Source organism: Mustela nivalis (genome assembly GCF_964662115.1).
Source record: "Mustela nivalis genome assembly, chromosome: 6".
Lineage (NCBI taxonomy): Eukaryota > Metazoa > Chordata > Mammalia > Carnivora > Mustelidae > Mustela > Mustela nivalis.
The window spans coordinates 151,885,328-151,906,784 of record NC_139025.1 but is presented as its reverse complement, the minus strand read 5'-3'; the positions used below and the strand labels follow the sequence as shown (position 1 = coordinate 151,906,784).

Sequence of the window (21,457 nt, the reverse complement as noted above, 5' to 3'; positions counted from 1 at the left end):
TCCCTCAGCTTATTCTCAGTAGTTTTATTTTTTTATCCCTCTTGATCCAGCTTCACTGCTTGCCATGACTCTGTTCTCCAGGTCACTGATCTGTTCTTCCTCTTTTTATTCCCTTTAGTGAATTTTTAATTTTAGTTACTGAGTTATCACTGGTTGGTTCTTTGTTTCTCTTTGCTGAGGGTTTCCCTGAGGGCTCCCACTCTTTTCTCAAGTCCAGTTAGTATCTTTATTGCCCTTATTTTAAATTCTCCATCAAGCTTGTTATCCTCTTTTTCACTTAGATCTCTTGTTAGGATTCTGTCCTGTTCTTTCATTTGGGACATGCTCCTCTACCTCCTCATTTTGTCTCTGTGTTTGGAAATTCAGCTACGTCTCTGCTCTTAAAAGCAGTGGCCGTGCAGTACTGGTACACAAGAACCTGGTGCTGTGGGGTATCTCCTGGGGGTGCTGCTGTGTTTGCCTTCAGTCCAGGCGTCTGAAATGGCGCTCTCTGCCTGTTGTGGGCAGAGTTTGGTCTATATTGGGAGTGGGTCTGTCTGGGGCTTGAGTTGGGTCAGACCACACTACGGCTGAGGCCACAGCTGAACTGGTATGTGTGGTTTCCTTTCCCTCTCCCTAGGGCAGGAGTCACTTTGGGGTGGTGCCACCGAGGTACCCCTAAGCCCACTGATTTTTCAAGTTCTGGGTTATAAGCCCCACTGAGTATAAGAAGTTAAATTTGTTTATCAAAGCCAAGTGTTATGGGGATTTGTCTTCCTGGTGTGGGGTCTGCTCCCCTGTGTCTGCTGTGTCCCTCCCTACCCTCTCGGATGTGGCACGGACGTATATGCTTTCAATAAATTTGCAAAACTTCTAGCCATTGTATTTTTTTTTTCTGCCCTACAAGAATTTTTTCTACCCAGAGAGAATATGAATGGCAGACCACAGTGTAAAAGCTGTTAAGACAAAGTCGTTAGCCCAGGATTCTATAGCCAGTGAAAACTTTCTGCAGGAAGGCAGGCAAAGGCATTTTCAGATAAGGGAAGCTGATCGAATTACTGGTAGGCCTATAATGCAAGCCGTGTTCCCCAAGGACAGAACTTCACTTAGCTCTCTACTTCCTGGTGGTCAGTCCCTTGCCTCTAATGGTCTTACTGTGTTTCTCTCTCAAGGAACTTATAAGAGGCTGCGTCTCACCTGAGAAAAGTATTCTTCGGAGATGCGTGCGGCCCACTCAATGCACTGCTCCAGGGGCCGGCAGGGATTGGACACATCTGCGCACTTGATCAGCATCCGCTTAACAAGAGTCCGGTTCTCTGGGGTCCTGAGCATGGTGTTCACGGCTTCTTCGTCTTTAGCCACTTCCTGAAACATGGGAGAACACGATCAAAGTGGGTTCCCTGGTACCAAGCCCTGTCTTACAGGTGTGGCCCCACACACTGGAAGGCCCTGACCAGAATCGACAAGTGAAATGCTTCATGGATGAGTAAGGAGTATAATCTGAGCCTTGAGCTCAGCCCCTCACTTGACAGAAAGGGAAACTAAGGCCCAGTGAGATCCTAGCAGGACCCGAGTGTAGAGGGTAGCACCGGCGGTCGGTCTTTGTAGCCCTCCCCCTTCCGGGCTCTTCTCTCCTTCCCACTACAGATAGTGAAAAACTTATTTGTTCTAGCTCTACTGCTCCCCCGTGGAACAGGAGCGTTTATTATGCCGCCTTAATAAAAGAAGTGAACTGTAAACATTAAAGGTTTCCCTGCCCTCTCACCAGCAGGGACCTGCAGTGCACCAGGCTCCCCTGCACGACCCAACCCCCACCCAGCCCGTGAGAGCGGGGATCGCAAGAATTCGCTGTAGCCGAGAATCAGTCTATTAAGACTGTCGGATGCAGTATTACCTAATAATTGTCATTCTCTTCTGATCTTCACTCATAAAAACTTACAGTTGGCATGAAAAGCAGTATCATTTACTATTGTGTTTTATAGATGAGGACACTGGGACCCAGAGAGGCGAAGAGACTTGTCTAGAACTACCCAGCTAACCCAGGATAAGAACTTCAGGTCTACCTTTAGTTCTGGGCTCTGTCTGTCCATAGTATCACATGCTGTCTGGGTTAAAGGAACACCATGGGCATGGATTCTGAACCTGTGGTCTAATGGCCAGGTGACTAAGGCCCCCGAAGCAAATTCAGATTGGAAGAGGGAGCATTAGGGCAAAGAGCACGGTTAGAGACAGCGACCAGCTAGTCTCCTCGTGCTTGCCAGAGAGCTTAGCCGTGTGATTTCAGTGAGTAACGACAATGGTCTAAAAAGGCCTGATGGGGTGCGCCTGGGTGGCTCAGTGGGTTAAAGCCTCTGCCTTCGGCTCAGGTCGTGATCTCAGGGTCCTGGTATCGAGCCCCACATCGGGCTCTCTGCTCAGCAGGGAGTCTGCTTCCTCCTCTCTCTCTGCCTACTTGTGATCTCTTATCTATTAAATAAATAAATAAAAATCTTTCTAAAAAATAAATAAATAAAAATAAAAAGGCCTGATGGGAACAGATATGCCATTAAGATGCCCATCCAGAGCCCAGGCTGCCTGTTCCCCTGGAGAGTGCCACAGTGCACATGGCCAAGGCTGCCTTGATAGGTCCCCTTGCCCTCAGTTTCCCAGCACCAGCCACTTCGTGTTGACCCTTCTCTCTCCAGCTGTGTGACTATGGTTCAGTCCTCGCAGCTGTAAACTTTCTTTCCTAGGGCTCTGTCCCTCCTCTGCCTGCTCATCAGGTTCATTTCCAGTCTCAGAACTAACCCCAAGTCCTAACGGAGGAGAGCTAGAACAGAACATTCAGCTGGAACCTGGGGCCTACACCGACCTGGCCCAGAGCATAGCCTGGTTGACGTGCTATCCAGGATGGCAGGAGCCACTAAAAGAGGTTGGTGGCGGTGCTGCCGCACTGGAAGACTGTGGGAAGGAAGCGAAGTCAGAAGCAGAGCTGGAGAACAGGGGCAGGAGAAGGAAGCAGAGTTCCCCGTGGGTTTCACATCGGGTTGAAGAGGAACCAGTGTGAAGGGGGTAATAAGCTAGAAAGCTGGGGACAAAGGCCATAACCAGATGAGTTGCAGGAATCAGGTGGGGTCAGAATTCAAGGACTGGTGATCCTGGCCTCACAGGATAAACCACCCCTGTGCCTGGTCAGACTCAGGACGGTGACAGGAGGGGAGAAGAGGGCCGTGGAGAAGACCAGGAGTTGGGGCCAAGGTGTTCGGTGGCTGTGGGGTAGGCGGCAGGGCCTCGAAGGAAGGAAGAGGGTTCATGAAAACAGATGCTGCAGGTGCGGATCTCACCACATACTCAGGGCCCACCTTGTCCCATGCCCACCTGTCCTGTGCCCTCAGCTTCACTCCGCCCATTCTACAGCCAAGGAAATGGGGAAGCACAACTGGGATGGGGGACTCCTCTGGCTGCTTCCTTGGCTGTGGTCTCCTGCCGGGCCAGAGGTTTCAGGTCGCCCTTGCTGGGCAGTTTTTGTGGACTCCAGGCCTCAAGTCCAGAAATGATGTCCAACAATACCGTCACCCTTGGGACCAAAGTGCAGGGTCTTTCTCAACACCCACACCCCCCGTCCCGGCATTATGGAGACCAGCAGGGGAGAGTGGATGCTGCCACAGCAGGTGTACAGCGAGGGTCGAGGGGAGACCTCAAGAGCTCTAACTGACCCTGGAATGCCCAAGGAGGACGGGGGGGCGAGTGTGACAATGCGCTTGTGCACGGTCCCCTCCACCTAGAGTTTCCATGTCTACTTTTGGAGGTCTTTTTTCCTGACAAGCTTGTATACTTTTTCAACCACTGGAAATTAAATCCAAGGGACCTACCGGGGAGCCCTTCCACAGCTCATCACACGGGGACGAGGGACCCACACAGACTCTCCTCCTTACCCCATCTGCTTCGAGCGCTGCCAGGGGCTTGTTGATGCTGTTGACAAATTTGTTGACGTGCTCGAAGTGCTTTGTCATTTCTGTGGCTAAGACCATGTCGATGATCCCCTGGCGCAGCGTCCGGTAGTCGTTCCTGTTTCAGACGACAAACGAGAGGGAGCTACAGGGGACTTGTTCAGGCCAGACAGATGCTCCTCCCAACAGTCGGTATCCCGGACAGCACCCGCTGTGCTGAATGAAATTCTAGCGCGGCAGGAAGTCCCGGGGCACACTTGAAAGCAAGATCATTAGCAAGGGGAACCTGAGCGGAGGTTAGAATCACGACTTTACGGTGCGACGTTCGTCCTTCTGGAGCATAAGGCACATAGCTCTGAGAGCAGGAGAACACAGTGGTGTGAACAAGGACAGACATCAGCGGCTAGGACGAATGTACGAATGTACCGAGAGGGACCTGGAGATCCAGCACCCGCGGCGCCCAGACGCTGAGAGGGTCGGCGGCAAGAGCTGCGTCCCTCTCCCTCCAGCCCTTGTTTCCATTTAGTCATTTTGGGACATTTAGCTCTGTTCAACCCCTTTTCTCCAGCCACCCCCTTGCTTTCCCGGGACACCACCCAGGTGAGTGGGTCCTGTGTATTATTCTGGAGCTAACTGATGTCTGTACCAGCAACCATGAATAAAGCCTCCTGCAACTCCAGATCATGGCAAAAAGAGTTCTGTAAAATCAGGAATCTTTTAAAAAATCTCCCTATAAAACGTTTCTTACCAATCCAAATGAATGTCTTCGACCTGGTATTTAGGAAGTCCCTCCCCCAGACCGTGCCGGACACGGAGGGTGCGGAGAGGAGTGAAGGGCAGTGGCTAGGGCGGCCGTATGGAGCCTCAGAGTCAAATCACACGTGGGCCAAGTCATGGAAATGAGTTAAACACATGGTAAGTGCTGTGAAGGAACCTGGCGCTGAATAACTAGCACGAGGGGTCGGGGAAGGCTTCCTCGAGGTAACACGTGAACACCGACAGCGCCGGGAAGAGTGCCAGGCCCAGGAGGGCAGAGTGGAGCGCTCGGAGCAGAGACGGAAGAGGACGGCTTCTCTGAGTCTCGAGAAGCTCAAGATGTCAGCATCGTACTTTGCCATCTTGAAATGTCAAGACATAAAAAAGCTGAACCTTGAAAGCATCGTGCTAGGAGAAAGGAGCCAGTCACAAGAGACCACACATCGGGGGCACTTCTGTTAATTAGGACATGTGTGGAACTGGCCGATCCACGGAGACAGAAGGTGCCTCCGTGGGTGCCTGCGGCTTGGGGGACTGGAGCGGGACCCAGGAAGTGACTGCCAACGAGTCTGAGGTGCTTTCTGGGGAGGCCTAGGTTGACTGGGATGACAGCTGCATAACTGGGACTATCCTGACAGCCACTGCACACGCGGAAAGAGAGAACTCTAGACTATGGGACCCGTACCTCAGGGACCAGCGTGCTCCCCGCCCAGTGCTCTCACCTCTCCATGTTCTTGAAGATATTGCATTTGTCATCTCGGGTGGTCAGCTGGAAGGCCAAGGCCGCGTGGTGGCTCTCCAGCACAGCAGTGTCATTATACAAAATGGCCAGCTCGCTTCCAGCATTGCACAGGAACGAGTTGGTTCTCCCGGGGTGGTCCACGTCGTGGATGGTGGCTGCGATGAGGGCCGCGACCTCGTCCACCGGATCTAAAGTTTGCTGCAAAGGAGAGTCCTTTTAGGAACGGGGGCATGGCCTTGGAAGCAGGGAAGCCTTCTGGAGAGTCTTCCTACTGCCCTACCACTTGAAGGGAAAAATATCCCCGATTTCTGAGAAAAGCACACGGTTAAGCAAATCCTGTGTCCCTGCCTCCCCTGAGCAGCGGCTGCATGTTTGTACTTGTAAATTAGGGACCATCACTGATTCCTGGTCTCACACACGTTACACACTTACCGACTCCGAGATGTCATCCGCACATGGGTCACCTCCTCAGCCAGCCTAGCTCTAGACCCATCACAAAAAGTCTGAGATCTTGGCCCCGCTGGTGCTGTCAGGATGAGGTCAGCCTTTTGTGAGTTTGGTAAAATTAGCTGGAAGCTCTCCATCATTTTCAAGTCTTTTCAAGGCAGGCGTTTAATGGATTTGCTGCCCAGGCACCTCGTGGGTGACACGTTTTAATTTAACCTTCAGTTACTAAATTCTAGTTTTGATCTGTGAAGATTAGAAAATGTACCTATGAAATTCTGACGTTTATCATGACATTGTGTCCTAGAAGCTCATTTTTGGAAATATGCTACGGACACTTGAAGATATATGTATAAATCTGTATTTATTTAAATTGAAATTCCGTAGTTTTAACTTTATATTAGTGAACTGTGTATGACTTATAGCTTGATAAATGCTGTTTCAGTTAGCTTTCTAAGTGCATATTTGCATGTTATAGTAGTTCAAAACAATTATTAAAAAATCGGGCTGTCTTTATATTCTGATCCATATTGACACAGATAGCCCCCAAATTTGTTTTCGTGCTCTGTAACCAGTCCTCTCTGGACTCCCAATTCTGCCTGCAGTGTTGGTCCTGAACTTTCCTTTTAAAACTAGAGGGAGCAGCGAAATGGCACGTGAAAGATCCAGCTCGTCTAACCGCTGGGGCCCGGACTTCGCTGCTCCGTGTGTCCTTGTGCTGTCACCCTTCCTGCTGTCCTTTCCCCCACACTAGTCCCCTGTTGCAGAGGATGAAAGGGGACAAAATGGGAGCAGCAGACGTGTGCCCTCTCTCTGCCTGACGGTGGCTCTGTGGGGCTGTCCCCAGATGCCAAGACACCAGGCAATGACACAGTGCCGTCTCCCCCATCAAGAAGCCCTGTTCTCAGACATAAAACCCGTGGCTGGATCCTTCTACTCTCGAGTTCTTCTGAAAGTGAAATGACGCCACGGCGCTCCCTGGACCTCTGACCCACTTCGGAAGCGTGTGGATGGAGGAGGCACGAGTATTTCGGAAGATCTGTGCAAGTCGGCTGCTGCTTTGTAAATCTCCCCAGTGAAGTCACTTACGACGTGGAGAGCTTTCTCAGGAGCTCGCTTTGGGGGTGGACAGTCCCATTCCACAACGAAAACCTTCCTTCTGTGAAACTCTTCTCATCCCTCTTTTTCTTGCTGCCTCAAAGCTGGGGCTCTAGCTGCCAGACAGCACCCCGGTGCGGGGGGTTCCGAGCCAGGTGACCAGCCACCAGTAGGGGCCAGTGGCCCCTGCACTGACTCAGTGGAGCAGGACAGACCAGCTGTGCAATGCAGCACCTGGACCAGTTAGCAGAAGTCCAAGTACCCTGACGCAGCCGTCCCTGGAGCAGCCCCACGCGAGGGGCACACGGAAAAGGGGCATCGAGATCAGTACCGGGGCGGGGAGACAGTCCAGGAAGGCTCCCTGGAGAAACAAAGGCTGGGATGGATCCCTGAAGGGCAGCTGGGACACAGCGAGCCTGGAGCAGCCAAGGGAACAGCACGGCCAGGGCAGGAGTGTCGGGAACCGCAGGGGTTTAGCGTGGCCTACGAGGGGCCTGGGTGTCGGAAACCTTGACCAACCCTACTGTTTCCATCCTGCAGGAGGGAGAGAGCCACCGCTGGGAACAGCATGGTCCGCTGTGCCGGCAGCGGTGTGGGGGGAGTTCCATGGGAGGCCTGGGCAGGAGGGCTCCCGGGGAGAGGAGAAAGCAGGGCCCTCGCTAGGACAGCAGCAGGGGCGTCACAAGGTGGGCTCCGGGTGACAAGGGCACGGACCTACTGGATGACATGGGCTTGGGGAGAGGAGAGAACAGAAAATGCTTCCAGGTTTCTGACCTGTGTGTCCTTGGCTGATGGAACTCCGGCCCGGGCCAGCAAGCCCAGGTGGGAGCAGCGCTGGGCGAGGATGAACTTGGCCTCCAACCCCGCTGACACAGAGGGATGGGCTGGGGGTGCCTAAGGTCTGCGGCCTCACGGGGCACCTGCAGACACATTGCTGCCAACTAACCATTCTGGCGGGTTTCCTCCCCAGGGACCCATCCATCCACTGCTCAACTCTCACCAAAGAAATGGGCTCACGTCATGAGTTAACCCTTCAAATCCACGAGCCACAGTGCAGCCTGCTGGCCGACTTCCCAGGGCCGGCGGAGGGGGCAGACAGGTGGGGATCCCTGGGGCACTGCCCCCCCAGAGAGCACCCCAGGGAGGTGGAGGCCCCGGCCGCTGCCCCAGCCCTCCAAGCCCGGTACACCCACACAGCTCACCTTTATCCTCTCTTTGCACAGGAAGTAGGCAGTGGCGTGAAGCACGTCAGCAGAGTGTGTCGAGTTGTGGTAGGGGTTGGAAGAGTGGTAATTGGCTTCAATAACCTGCAACCACGATCGCAGCGTCGTCTCGGAGCAGTTCAAGAATTCACAGATTCCGAAGCGAGCAAACATTTTGAGACCAAGATAAATCAAAGGCCTGCGGAGTAAAACATGCCTGGCCTTAAAACAAAGGAACAGGCCAAGTGTTGGGAGCCCTGAAGAGGTTGAGACCCAACCTGCGGAGAGGAGCCAGCCTTCGGTGTGCGTGCACGCAGCGAGGGGGGGCTCGCCCGAGTGGCGCGGGAGGGGGGTGCCCTTTCTCCCAGCAGCTGCCAACCGCGGCTGGTGCCCAGGCCCAGCTCTCCATCCGTGCTCCCCACGGGCTGGGGTGAGGTGTGCTCACTGCCCCCTTCCTCATTCAGACTTCCGCTTGCACCAGCAGACTCCTCAAAATCAATGTGATGCCAGGCTTGAACCCTAGCGTCGCCCTTGCTCTTGCTGGACCCGTGTTATTGGCCAGAGGTCCTTCTAGAAGCAAGTAGCACTTTCTAAAGGCGGTATGGTCACCTGCCATGGAGCGGTCTCAATAATCTGGAGGGGGGCCCACAGTGTGAGGAGGTCTTCTCTGAGAAGGTGACCCACAGGCCACCAAGTCGCACCCTTCCTTGAGAAGTTACCTCAATCCAGCATCTGGCCTTCAGCTTGGAAGGTCCAGGAACGACTCTACTGAGGCAGGGTCCTGAGGCCAGCAGGCTCACACGGTTTGAACCGACCGACCTGCCGTGGCCTGAATCCCATGAATGCAATGTCACAGCCTGTGGGGCCAGGTGCTCAAAGATTCGTTTACTATCCTTTCTACTGTCATTGCCCATGTGGGGTACACAGGAACGATATACCAGGCTGACTCCTGGTGAGCACAAGGGAAGGGCACGACTGTCTTGGGGACAGTCTCTGGGACAGAGCGGAAGGAGATCTAAAGAGTTAGCTATCCTGTGGCCCAACAGAACACACCTCTCCCGTGGCTGCCCTCTGGGCCTGGCCAGGTTCAGGGCCCCACCACCTGACAGGGCAGCCTTCCCTGTGTGCCAAGTCAACAACACCCCTAGGGCCAACTGCTCTTTTCCAGCTCGGTACAAATCAGAAGGTAAAAATCCAGTCGCACCCCGACTCCCTGTGAGCACACCTGCATCAGGACGACTGGAATTCTGGGTGTGTCTCTGGGACTGTCACCAACACAGCAACTGCGATCTGGGGACAGCTCTTAGCAAATGTGTCTGTGTGTTTCTTACTGAGTTCTAGCCTCTGAGTGGGACTCTGTGCTGCTTCCTCAGCACATCACCGCGTACAGGAAAACTAATACCCATATTTCACAGGAGAAACCTGTGCCACTTGGAGAGGGTAGGTCACCTGACCTGAATCTGCTGTCTCCGTGGGAGTCGTGACCCAGCTGCCCTCCCTGATCCCACGGAGGCCCAGGCCATCAGGGGCACCCGCTGCCCAGCTCCTCTTTCCAGAACCCCCGCCTCTGACGCTTCGGCTCTGGAAGAACCACACTCCTTGGACGGCTTTCTCCACAGAGGCCCTTGGATCCATGCTGTGTGTCTGCGGGCAGACTCACCTCTTATGTGTGGCGGCCTCCAGTTCAAAAATATCGAAGTCCCAGTACTCCTCGTTCTCCATGGCCCGTGCGATCCGCGGGGGGACGTCGTGAAGGGAGATGGGGGTTATCACACCGCTGGGCAGCTGCTGAAGGCCTGCACGGGGACGTGGTTTGGGGACAGAGTTAACAGGCTTTACAGGAATTGCCGCTCCGAGGGCAGCTGCTTCATTCCTGCGGTCCGTAGGACATACTGAGAAACCTGTTGCTAATGAGAAGAACTAACTGAAAACTGACTGGATAATCTCATTATTTCAGTGTCACTATAGTATTAGCAGTGCTCCAGAAAGTTAAGAAGTTAAAACTTACTTTTTGTTGAGAGAACATACTCATTCCCGGACAGTCTTCTCAAACCATCCTGATAAAAATCAAGGAAACAAGAAGAGAAGTCATAACTGCTCTTTACTTCTTGAGAACAGCGGGACAGTTGGCTCCCGAGGAGAGCGGAGGGCAGCCTCTCCACCCCGGTGCCCGGAGCTCCCCTGTGGGGACAGGACTCAGTCACCCGATGCCAGGAAAACTGTCTAAGCTCAGGGGCCGCAGCAGCAAGGTGAGCTTGGGCGAGGCCCCAGAGCCCAGCATTGCTGGTGGCCCTTAGGTCTCTGCTCCAGTGTCTCCCGGACAACTGGCCTCTGCCCTCCAGCCTCCCCCGCCACTTCTTGCCACCCTCCTTACCACCCGGGACATCCGTGTCCTCTGGCAAAGTGGATTCTTCTAAGCCTTGTACACTCACCGAGCCCCCTCGCTGCTTCTCGGGCTGAGAGCCCTCCCAGCGCTGCAGGAGCCCCCAGCAACCCTCCCACCTGTCGTCTCTTCCCCCTCACCCCGTGACATGATCGCACTCCACCCCCCGTCACTTTCATCCCTCACCTACGGGCTGGAGGTGCAGGCAAGGCCATGGTTAGACATGACCGTCCCTGGAACCACTACACCACAGCTCACTATCTACAACCTTGTTTTTAAGAAGTCAAGTGAGCTTCAGAAAGCAGACACTGGGAGGAGAGAGGAGTTGGTTTTGGTTTTTTTTGGTGCTAGTGAGGAGGTGAATCTTCCTTCAGACCAAGACAAGAGGTGACAGACAGCAACAGAATGATCTTTTTCCCACAAAGCAGACCACTCTGCTGGATGGGCTGGAGGCCTCCAGGACCTCTGAGAGCCCATGGTCCGAAGCCACCAAATCCACACAGGGTGTTCTGGAAAGAAACCAGACCCTACCCCCTGGGGCCCCTTTACGCATACGTGGTCTTTCTGTTTTGTTGTTTGGTATGGAACATTTTACATTCATATTTCTTCTACCCTAGTTTTCAAAATCTTTAAAATAATGAAGTTTTACTTAATTTCCTCCTAGGGGCCCTAAGCAAAAATGGAGCGCCCAGCCCAGCAGACTGTCTAGAACATGCTCCTCCCTTCTCTGCTTTGAGCTGGGATCAACCTGGGCAGCAGGCCACAGGTAGGCGAGCAGGGGCTCTGGTTGACGGCAGGTTTGGGCCTCGGCCGTGCCCTGCCCACAACGCTCTGTGCAGGTCCGACGGTACCCAGATGACCCCTGGGAACACAGATGACACCAGGAGGCTCTAGCCGGCAGCCGCTAACTGTACTTACAGACACTAAGCCCCCAACGAGGTCGTTGGCATGGGGATCGTCATCCTTAGCACCAAACTGCGGTGAGTATAACTCAGTGGTTCTCAGAATTTCCAGCACACGGTCCAAGGCTTCCGTCACAGGCACGGGACTGCTCTCCTGGGCAGCATTGATAATGTTGATGACCTACACGGGGGAGAAAAGACGTGAATTTCGTAACCTCACGAACAGTGTGACAGTAACCCGGAGGGGCAGGCGGGGCAGTGCTCAGGCTAACTTGGGACTGGCCTCAGTGTTCATGCCCCAAAGCCCCTCTCCTTAGAGAAGCCCACTCCCTACAACTGGGGGGGCATTATTATGGCTGCGGGCCTGCTTCCTCTCATGAGAAACCCTCAACCCAGGAACAAGGGCCTTCCGTGCAGGCTCGGGGGAGAGTGCCCACCAACTGCCCCACCTTGGTGATGGGCGCCTCGATCGTCATGGAATGTATCCGGGCCATGGAGGAGTGTCGTCTCTGGCTGCCACCTGAGGAGAGACCACATGACGCACACAGATCAGGGTATGTATGGCCCGGGCGCCTGTTTGCTGACCGCTGAGGGCTCTGGGCCCTCCCTGGCTCCCCCCTGCCCCCGCTCCCCCAAGACTCCGTGGACCCAGCTGCATGATCAAGGGGCAGGACCGGAACTGCGTGTCCAGAACAGCGGCTGGCCCATCCCAGCAAGTCTGGGGTTCTGGCAGAACCAACTGTGCTTCCTTCAGTCCTAGGCACTAGGATGCACGTGCCCCCGCCCAGACTGAACTTCTGATGTCACAGGCCAGAGGAAAAACAGAGGAAACAATCTAGCAAGTCAAGGCCAAACAGTTAGCCTCTTTCTGCATTTATAACAATAAGGCTTTTAATATTCAGCTTGCCGCTATCTAGGAGCGAAAAGGTTCTGGAAGACAATGCCACACAGGCTCTTTGTTTCATACATGGCAGGAGCAATAAACACAATTTCCCATTAACTGAAATACAGGAGTTGTTGTTTAAATTTCTCAAGGCACCTTTTGGTGCTTTTCTCAGTGATGCTTAATCTACTGGAGATAGGCGGCCAGTCTGAGGCTCTGAGTGTGCTCATGTTCCGGTGCTCCCGTCCAGACACAGCTCCTCCGGGGTAAAGCAACGGCCGGGCACTGTCCAGGCAGGAAGAAAACACACACACAGAGTTCTGTGTGTCTGCCTGAAAGGCCCACTGTCCGGCCACATGCTGTTTACCACACGCAGCCCCATGGCCTGATGTGTCAGCCTCGGTTCCCCAAACCGAGGTGTAAGCAGCAGTGGAGAGCACAGTTCGCCCACTCGGGGCTCTGAAGTGCTTTCAACCTGGGGACCCACATCACTGCTTACCTCTCATTTTGGTGACCAGCATGTGGTGGCCAGTTTTCTGTTCTACCCGGTCATTGAACCAAAAATAAAAACCACTGTTTTATCGCTGCATCATGAAAGGAGCTGGTCTCATTTAAAACCATCATGAAAGTGACATAGGTTTATAAAAATGAAACAACAGTATGAATAAAGTGAGGAGAATTTCGGGGCACAGAGTCTGCTCTGACTGTGCAGAAAGTCCAAATGAATCTGCAAACATTACTCCAACAACTGGTGACCAAGTTTATTGAGGTTCCTGGGAAAGGCAACAGTCTAGTAGACAACAGTCAATTCTAGTTCCACACTAGCAACAAACCATTAGAAATTGAAATAGAAAACACCAATATGAAATCATCAAAACCCACCAATATTTAGGAATATATGTAAGACAAGACATGTAGGATTTACACACTGAAAACACAAAACGCTACTGAGAAAAAATAAAAGCGACCTGAAGGGAGACACAGAAGGCATCCGAGGTTTGAAAGACTCAATATCACTAAAATTACCTCTTTCCCTAAATTGATCTACAGATTTGAGACTCTCCCAGATACAACCCCAGGAGGCGGTGAGTGTGTAAACTCACAAGCTGACGCTAACTGTGGAATGGAAACACAGAGGGCCTCGCAAGCCAAGATAACCTCGAGCAACAAGAACTCCTACTGGAGGCCACAGCAATCAATGGTGGAATCAGGGCACCTGCAGATTGACAGAACAAGGAAAACTGAGGAGTCCAGAAAATGACCATATATTTATAGTCATCTAATTACAATAATGGCACTGCTGCAAAAGATGTTTTTTTCCATATGGTGATGGATTTCCGTGTGGGGGGAAAATTCATCCTTGATCCCTATGCTCACCAGATATAAGAATTAATTTGAAATGAATCACAGACCTAAGCTGAGAGATAAAACCATAAAGCTTCTACAAGAAAACATGAAAGAGTATCTTCATGACCTTGGGCTAGAGGAAGATTTCTAGAACAGGACACAGAAAAGCACCAGCTAGAATAGAAAATGATAAAATAAGCTTCACTAAAACTAATAACTCCTGTTCACATTAAGGGCCATCAAGAGAGTGAAAAGGCAAACCACGGACTAACAAAATATACTTGTGCTACACAGAATCCAACAGACCCACATCTAGAATGAAGAATTCCTACCAACCAGCGAGATAATCCAACTATAAAAACAGGCAAGATATGCGAACAGCACTTCACAAGAGAATGTCAAAATGGTCTGTAAGCGTATGAAAGGGGTACCCCACCTCATTCGTCATCAGGAAAATTAAAACTGAAACCATATCCACCAGAATGGCTAAAACATGAAATGCCGAGGTAACCAAGTCTGGTAGGTCTCAGAGCAACGGGACCACGCATACACGTCAGCAGTGGGCAGAACGTGGGACCGCACATCGTGGAGAGATGGCTGCAGCTGCCCAGACGCCCAGCAATTCCACTTCCAGCTAGGACAGGAACGCCTAGAACATCCGCGCAGCCTTATTCTTACCAGCCCCGAAGTGGGAAGAGAACACATGCCCGCGAATGAGAAAGGATCAACAGCAACCCCTCCCTCTAACAGAGCTCTGTGGCACAGCAGAAAGGACCAACTCTTGGCCCGTCTAACCATACGGAGGCAAAGAAGCCAGAGGCCGGTGCGCAGGCTGAACAATCCCATCTCTTTGAAGCACAAGAAGAGGCGGGTGCTGGATATCTAGGGGCTGCCTCGGTGTGGTACAAGGTGTGTGTTTTCTGTATCTGCTTTGTGAGGTGGTTACTCAAGTGTATGGAACTGTCAAAACTCATGGAACCACTTAATACCTGAATTTCACTGTGCAAACTGTAACTCAGTTAAAACGAGTAGTGATTAAAAACCAGAAACTGGGGGTGGCTCTGTCGGTTGGGTGGCCCACTCTTGATTTTGGCTCAGGTCATGATCTTAGGGTCCTGGGATTGAGCCCCAAGCGGGGCTCTGCCCTCAGCTGTGGAGTCTGCTTGTGGATTCTCTCCTTCTCCCTCTGCCACCCTCCTGCTCCAGTCCCCTCCCCCCTGTCTCAAACAAATAATCTTAAAAAAAAAAAAAACAAAATCCCACAAAACCCAAAATACTAAAATAAACTGTTTAACTCTTAAAAATACAGAAACAGACCAAGTCATCCTGAGGACGAATATTAGGAAGAACATGGGAGGAAGACTGTTGTGGGTGGGGATGACCCTGTCCCTGACCCGACTCTGCCCAAGAGCCATGGGGGGGCACAAGTGAGGGCCATAATGAAGAAGGTGGTGGCAGCTACCGCCCCCTCCCTTGCCAGGCACCCTCATGTAACTGTCACACAGCCCTCCATGGGCAGCATAAAACTGTCCCCATTTCACGGTGAGGAAATGGAAGCACACAAAGGAGATGACCTTGGAACTGGAATCAAGGTCATTCCGAGGCCAAAGCCCATGCTTTGGCTGGTGACACCACATGGCTCCCCTGGCAGCAGGGTGGGGCTGTGTTTTCTGAGCCTCAGGACAAACCTGAGGGCACTGGTCTCCAAGGTGGAATCTGAGTTGCTACCTCCCTGGAAAGCTGTGGCTTTTCCCTCCTACGGACCAACACCATGTGCTTCCCCACTCCTCTCTGGGTCCAAGACAGCACACACCCAGCAGCACACTGTATTAGTTCGGATCACATATCTCTGTAATCTTAAAAAATTATATTCCACTTAAAAGTTAAATAGTGTCTGTTTAGTAAGAGTCTGTCACATGCCCAGAGGCCACTCACCTCCCCACCAAAAGGTGTTTCCACGGCAAAGTGCCACCCATAATGGAGTATATGAAGAATTTCCAAATGCATTTTGGGTTCCCCACACAATCACAGCAGACACACGGACAGCCTCTGCTGGTGACAGTTTAGAAAATCGACTGTAGAACAGCTGGTAAAATGTGTGTTTTTCTTTATTCCCGAAGTCCCATCAAAAGGCTGAGAACGGAGCCCAATGCCGGGCGTCTGAAGAAGGGGAAACGGACACAGGCTGCTAGAGTGGCCCCTCCCCTGTCCTGACCTGCAGGGGGCAGTGACCCAGAGAGGAGACTGGTGACGAATGTCAGGTATTCACGTGTCCAACATTTTCTCCTCGTCTTTGTCACCTACCTTCACTTGCTCGAGAAGCAAGAGTTCGGACATCTAGCGAGCTCTTCCTTCTGTCTTTGTGTTTGCCTGACTGATTATCTGTGGAAACAATTACACTATAAATCACCTCTTTGAAAGGATTTTAACAACAAATTACAAATTACAGATCTAAAAATTTTCAGTAATAAAATTTAGGAATTAGAACACCAATTAAGAAGTCACAAAGTCAACAAAATGCCCAGAGATGAAGATTTTGACCCATGAAGTTTTAAGTGGGGGTGGAGGGGGTGACTTTCTCAAAATGTCCCACCTGGTACAGTCATGAGCAAAGGCTTTACAGCTTCCAGATTACATCATTATAGAATTCTGGATGTAAACTGAAAACTCGAAGAAATTAACTTGGGAAAATTTTTCCTATTACACTTACATATAATCTACTGAAATGGTTTAAAAAAAAAAAATTGATTCTCACCCATCCTTACCCAAAGGGAAAAAAAATTTTTTTTACAGCACGTGTTTTATAAAAATATCCCAGGGAAGACCATACCTCTCTTTTCAAGCCATAGGAAACTGTACTACAGGAAGCACTATTTGGGGCCTGCTTCAAATGACAGCTTCTCTCTCTCCCCACTGCGCCTACTTCTGTGAGTGGTGCCACTGGTTTTCCAGGCTCAAGAGGGGCTGTCTTTGACTCGCCCCCCCCCCTACCCCATGCCAATCAACGACAAGGCAGAGCTGACCTCTCTCCCAGTCCCCTCCTCTGGGCACCTGCTGGGGTTACACATGGTGCTGAGCCCCTCCAACCTGTCCCCATTTCACAGACGAGGAAACCGGGAGCTGCCCTGCTGAGGAGTGAGCACTGAGCTCAAGGCTGCATCTTCCCTGCCTTCCCCCGGCGCCCCTGCTCAGCAATAGAATCTGAACAGGGCCACCCCCCGCCCCTCCATATACCTCCCCCCAACAAGCAGCGACTTCACTGGTATTTGCTACATTCTCTTCTACGTGGGCACTGACAGTGACCTTGTCACTTGTCAAGTCACTTGTCACCTCCTTGATGCTGAAGAACCACCTGACTTGACTATGTATGTACTAGACACACTGGCCAGTCTTTCTGGAAATTCCTGGTTTGTGTAAATCCACACTCTCCTGGTTTTCTGTCCCTTTACTCTTCCTCCCTAATTTTCCTGTCTTCAGCCCCTTTCCTCATGGTTCCCTCTTCCTTGATCCCGAGGTTCTGTCTGTAGCCCTTCTTGTCTTCCCAGACTACATGTCTCCTCTGGAGAGCTCACTTCCTCCTTCAACCAGCTCCTGTGATGCTCTCTTGTCCCAAGCTTCTCCTGAGAGCCAGACTCACACCTCAGCCGGCCACCGACCACCAGCCGCAGCCGTCGGACACCCCTCGGCACTTCCGGTGCACTCATCATCGGCCCCCAGATCCGCTTAATTTGGAAACAAGTCTTAGCCTTCTCCCTTCCTCTCCCTCAACTCCTCAGCAAAATATACGCCTTCAATCTACCCCTGCTCCGTCCCTGTCCTAGCTCAGACACTCGCAATCCTCCTCAGGATTACAATGACAGCCTCCCTCACTGGTCCCGCCGTCCTCAAGGTGATCCTCCTAAACCAAAAATCCGACCAGAGCACGCTCCCAGTGAAGACCAATCAATGGCTCATCATCATTTTGAGGCTACAACTTGAACTCCCAGTGCGCCCGACCCTGGGCACCGGCACCTCCTCTCTCTGGCCACCCAACTATTCACGCTAGTTTGTCTCGCCACCTGCTGTGCCTTGGTACCGACTCCTTACCTCCACCGGGAACGCAACCCTCCCACGCCGCCTCCACCGGTGAACGCTCCCTCCTCTCCGAGGAAGCAGTGAAGATGCAGTGTGGGTACCGTAACCTTTGGGAGCGTTCCCCTGATGCCTCCCAGCAGCCCGCTCCTTTCCTGTCTACCTTCCTCACCAGCTAGAGAGGACACAAGGGTAGAAACAGCCTTCCTCTCCTTCCTTTCTTCCGGGGGAGTGGCTCTGCCTCGCAAGCAGCAGCCACTCGACAGACACCTGCACCTCCCCGTGCACGGACGGCCCCTGCGCTTGTCGGCTGGAGGTCAAGGACAAGACAGGCCGTTCGTCACGGCCTGCGGCTCACCTCACCTGCTGTAATCTCTCCAGATGCTTACTCCCTAAAACTGGAACAGCCCCCACCCCCGCCAGCCAGACACAGAGCCCGGCCTGTCTTCTTCCTGAGCGCTGCCCCCCACACCCCCCAGGAGCCGGCTGGGAACGTACTAAGGGCGCTCCTGCATGCACATCCACTGGGCGCCTCCCCTGTGCTGGGCCCTACGCCAGGCATTAGGGCTGCAAAGACAAATAAGGTCCGGTCCAGGTCCACCGTCAGGCTGGGATGGAGGGAAGCCAAGGATGGAGGTGCAGTACCCGCTCTGAAGGGCGGAAGGAGTCCCGAGGAGAAAAGGCAGGTCCTCCTCTGGGAAGGGACGGTGAGCAGATGAGGTAGGTTTGTAGATGCAGCCAAGCAGAGGAGGAGGCATTTCCAGGAGGAGGAAGCTGCTCATGCCTCCGGAGCAGAGTGTGGCTACGGAGAAGGAAAACGCACCGTGCGCACCAAGGACAGGAATGTGGCAAAAGTGGACGGAGAGGAGCAGGCTTTTCGCTTGTACTGAACATTTCAGTTACTTGATCTTCCTGCTCTCAACGCCGCACTCAGGTCCCTGCTGGCCGCCGGGGTCCAACAGTACCGCGCAGACCAAGCTCAAGCGACTTGCATCTGCGAGGGGCGGGGGGAGGCGGCTCTCAGAAGCTGATTTGGGGACCACTGGGGGGAAGAATGCGGGATTCACAGCCAGGCCACAAGCCCCAAAGGAGCACGAATCCAGGCCCCTCACCTAGTGAACACACCCCAAACACCTAGGGCTCGAGGCACTGGGCCGACGAGTGGACAAAAGCCTAAGCAGGCCTCCAGAGACCAGGGCGCGGGCTCAGCACCGCCTGTGACTTCAGCTCTCTGCCCGCGGTCTCCCTTGCCAGGAAGCACGATTCGTCCACACTGCCCCACGGCGTGAGCAGGCAAGCCAGGGCCCCACGGAGCAGTGGCAAGGGCAGCAGCAATGTGTGCGAACAGCGGCCACCTCGCTCCCACGGCAGGGGGAGCTCCACCTGGGACACCTGGAGGCCAAGAACCAGTGTCCGGCAGCACTTGCCGGAAACATAGCAGACTTTCAGAGAACTCTCTGGGACCCTCTCAACAGTTTGAGCATTTGGGGAATGCTTGCTCTGCCCTGGGCCCACGGACCCCTGCAAAGGCTGCCGCTGGTCAGCTCTCCTTCCCCCTGGCCTCTCCGCCTCCTCCACCGGAGACAGACTGCCTGCCCCCAGATGCAGGCTGGACTCCGAGTCCTGCCAGCGGCAGAGGCAGCCTGTGGCCATGGGCCCGACGCCGGCAGCAGCCCAGAACACCCGGAAGAGACGCTCACGTCCCATGCTATGCTGCGGGGCCACCACCCGTCACCAGACAGGGGAGGCCTTCCCCGCCCCTCGCCGCAGCCTCTGCGCTACCCCACCGCTGACCCGTGAGACTGGGGGGGCAGGTTTCCCGCCAGCACAGACTCGTGCTGCCTGGCACACGGGGGCTGTGTGCGGAACCCTGGTTGCACGAATGACTTCCATGCCCCTCACTGTCTGCTACTGCGGGGCTCCCACCCACAGCGCTCAGTCTCCTCGCCACCCCCACGCCCCCGCCAGGAGTACTGTGCCCCAAGGCTCTGGCCACTTCGAAGCCACTGCACATCTCCATGGGGCTGTTCCATGCACCCCAGTGGACCAAGCGGAAACCTAACTTGCTGAGCTCTCCCTGCACAAACCCGCTCTTTCTCCCTCATTTCTCAGTTCCATTCACGTCAGGCAGTGGTCAAGTTAGAAGTCGTGGGGACCGTCTCTAGTGTTCTCCCTTCATCCGTCGTACTACGGGTTATCCTGAAGTACCTCGGCAGGTACTTCACTTTCTCCACTACATCACCATGACTATTTTTCCCAGAAGGGTCCCCTTTTCATGCACCTATTTAAGGGAGACTCCTCGGCCCTCCTCTGCTTACAGGATGCAATCCAAGCTGGCCTGACCCAGCCTTGCCTGTCCTGACAGCTTTGTGCAAGCAGCCTGTCCCTCTAGGAATGCTCTTCCTGTCCTTGGGCTGAGCCCCCCCTCTGTCCCAGACACAGGCTCTACCACTATGTCATCCCTGCTGGGAAGTGCCTCCCCATTCACCCCTTCTGCAGTACAAAGCACGGTCCATTCAAATTACTGCTTCCGTCTGCCCGACAGCAAACTCTCCGTTCATCTCTGTGTGCCTAAAGCCAGGCTCTGGGCTCGGTCCAGACCACCTTCAGGTTTAGAAACTGGACGGTGCCACATTTAGTGTCTTTGCTGAGACACGGTTATCATGTAAAAACAATACACAGGCCAGGAAAAAGGGGCCGTGAGCTGGAAATGTATCAGTTTCCTGGACACCCAGGATCTGAGCCCCCTTTCCCATGACTCCCACTACAGAAGGGGGATGGCCAGAGACTCCCTTACTCCATTCAGTGTCAGCAACACGGCAGCAAGTGACCTAGGCCGGCCAAAGGACTGCTTCTACCAGAGTCCGGAGGACAGCAGGTGGGACAGGAAAGCAGGGCTGGGAGGGCCACACTGCCACAGTGCTGGCGGCAACGTGGCGCCTGGACACCAGCAGAGCCTCAGTGGCGCAGCGTGGTGCTCGGCGGCAAGCTTTTCACAGCAGGGAGGGTTGCCCAGCTTCCTGCTGTTCCTGCTCTTCTCAGACAGATTCTTAAGCTTTTTTGTCTAATGTGGGAATCACCAATTTCCGTCCAGTAACTCCTTTTCTGCTTTAGAAGTGCTTATGCTGTGTGGAACCAGGGGTCCTGGCTGGTCCACGGTCTACGGGAGCGTCACTGCCTTCCCAAGGCAAGATATTTGGAAGTCTTTGGGACATCAAGGTGTGTACACTGCTGGGGGAGGGAGACCTGACAGCCACCCAGCTCCTCAGGGTGTGATGGGGAAGACTCCAAAGTGGGCACCGACCAGTGGCGTGACACAACAGCCCAGCATGAAGGCTCCCTTGTGTAACACGGAGGACTGTGTCACTGACTCCGCCGTCCATTCCCTGCTCTGCCGTTTCCTGCCTGCCCAACAGAAGTGGCATTCAGCCCTTCTGACCCTTAGTTTCTCTCTCTGTAATAAAGGGGTGTTAATAACAGCCATGCCTACCTCACAGAGCTCTTCTGAGAGAGAGAAAAAAAATCCAAGTCAAGGCACCCCGTGACCTTGCAGTATGAAGAGTCACTTCCCTGGCAGAGGCCTACGATCGTGGCGGCCTCCATCCTGGTGCCTGCAGCCCTGCAGTTTGGCATCTGCCCTCACTGCCCTCCTGACTCCGCACTTCTGCGGGTCCTAAGTGTGTTCTGGGATGCAGAAGCCAAGGTGCCTCTCTGCCTCTGT

At 53.4% G+C, this 21,457-nt stretch overlaps 1 protein-coding gene across 1 annotated transcript in view; it reads right to left on the bottom strand.

Annotated features, from left to right (window-relative positions):
* The window catches only part of PDE8A (phosphodiesterase 8A), a 145,417-nt gene that overhangs the window by 17,454 nt on the left and 106,506 nt on the right, over positions 1-21,457 (bottom strand). Inside the window, exons 12-20 of the mRNA XM_082736149.1 lie at positions 15,970-16,047; positions 11,885-11,955; positions 11,452-11,616; positions 10,159-10,207; positions 9,811-9,946; positions 8,151-8,349; positions 5,387-5,604; positions 3,894-4,026; positions 1,177-1,344 (exon numbers count right to left, since the gene is read on the bottom strand). Of these exons, the coding sequence (XP_082592275.1) occupies positions 1,177-1,344; positions 3,894-4,026; positions 5,387-5,604; positions 8,151-8,349; positions 9,811-9,946; positions 10,159-10,207; positions 11,452-11,616; positions 11,885-11,955; positions 15,970-16,047 (1,217 nt within the window). The remainder of the gene's footprint in view (positions 1-1,176; positions 1,345-3,893; positions 4,027-5,386; positions 5,605-8,150; positions 8,350-9,810; positions 9,947-10,158; positions 10,208-11,451; positions 11,617-11,884; positions 11,956-15,969; positions 16,048-21,457) is intronic.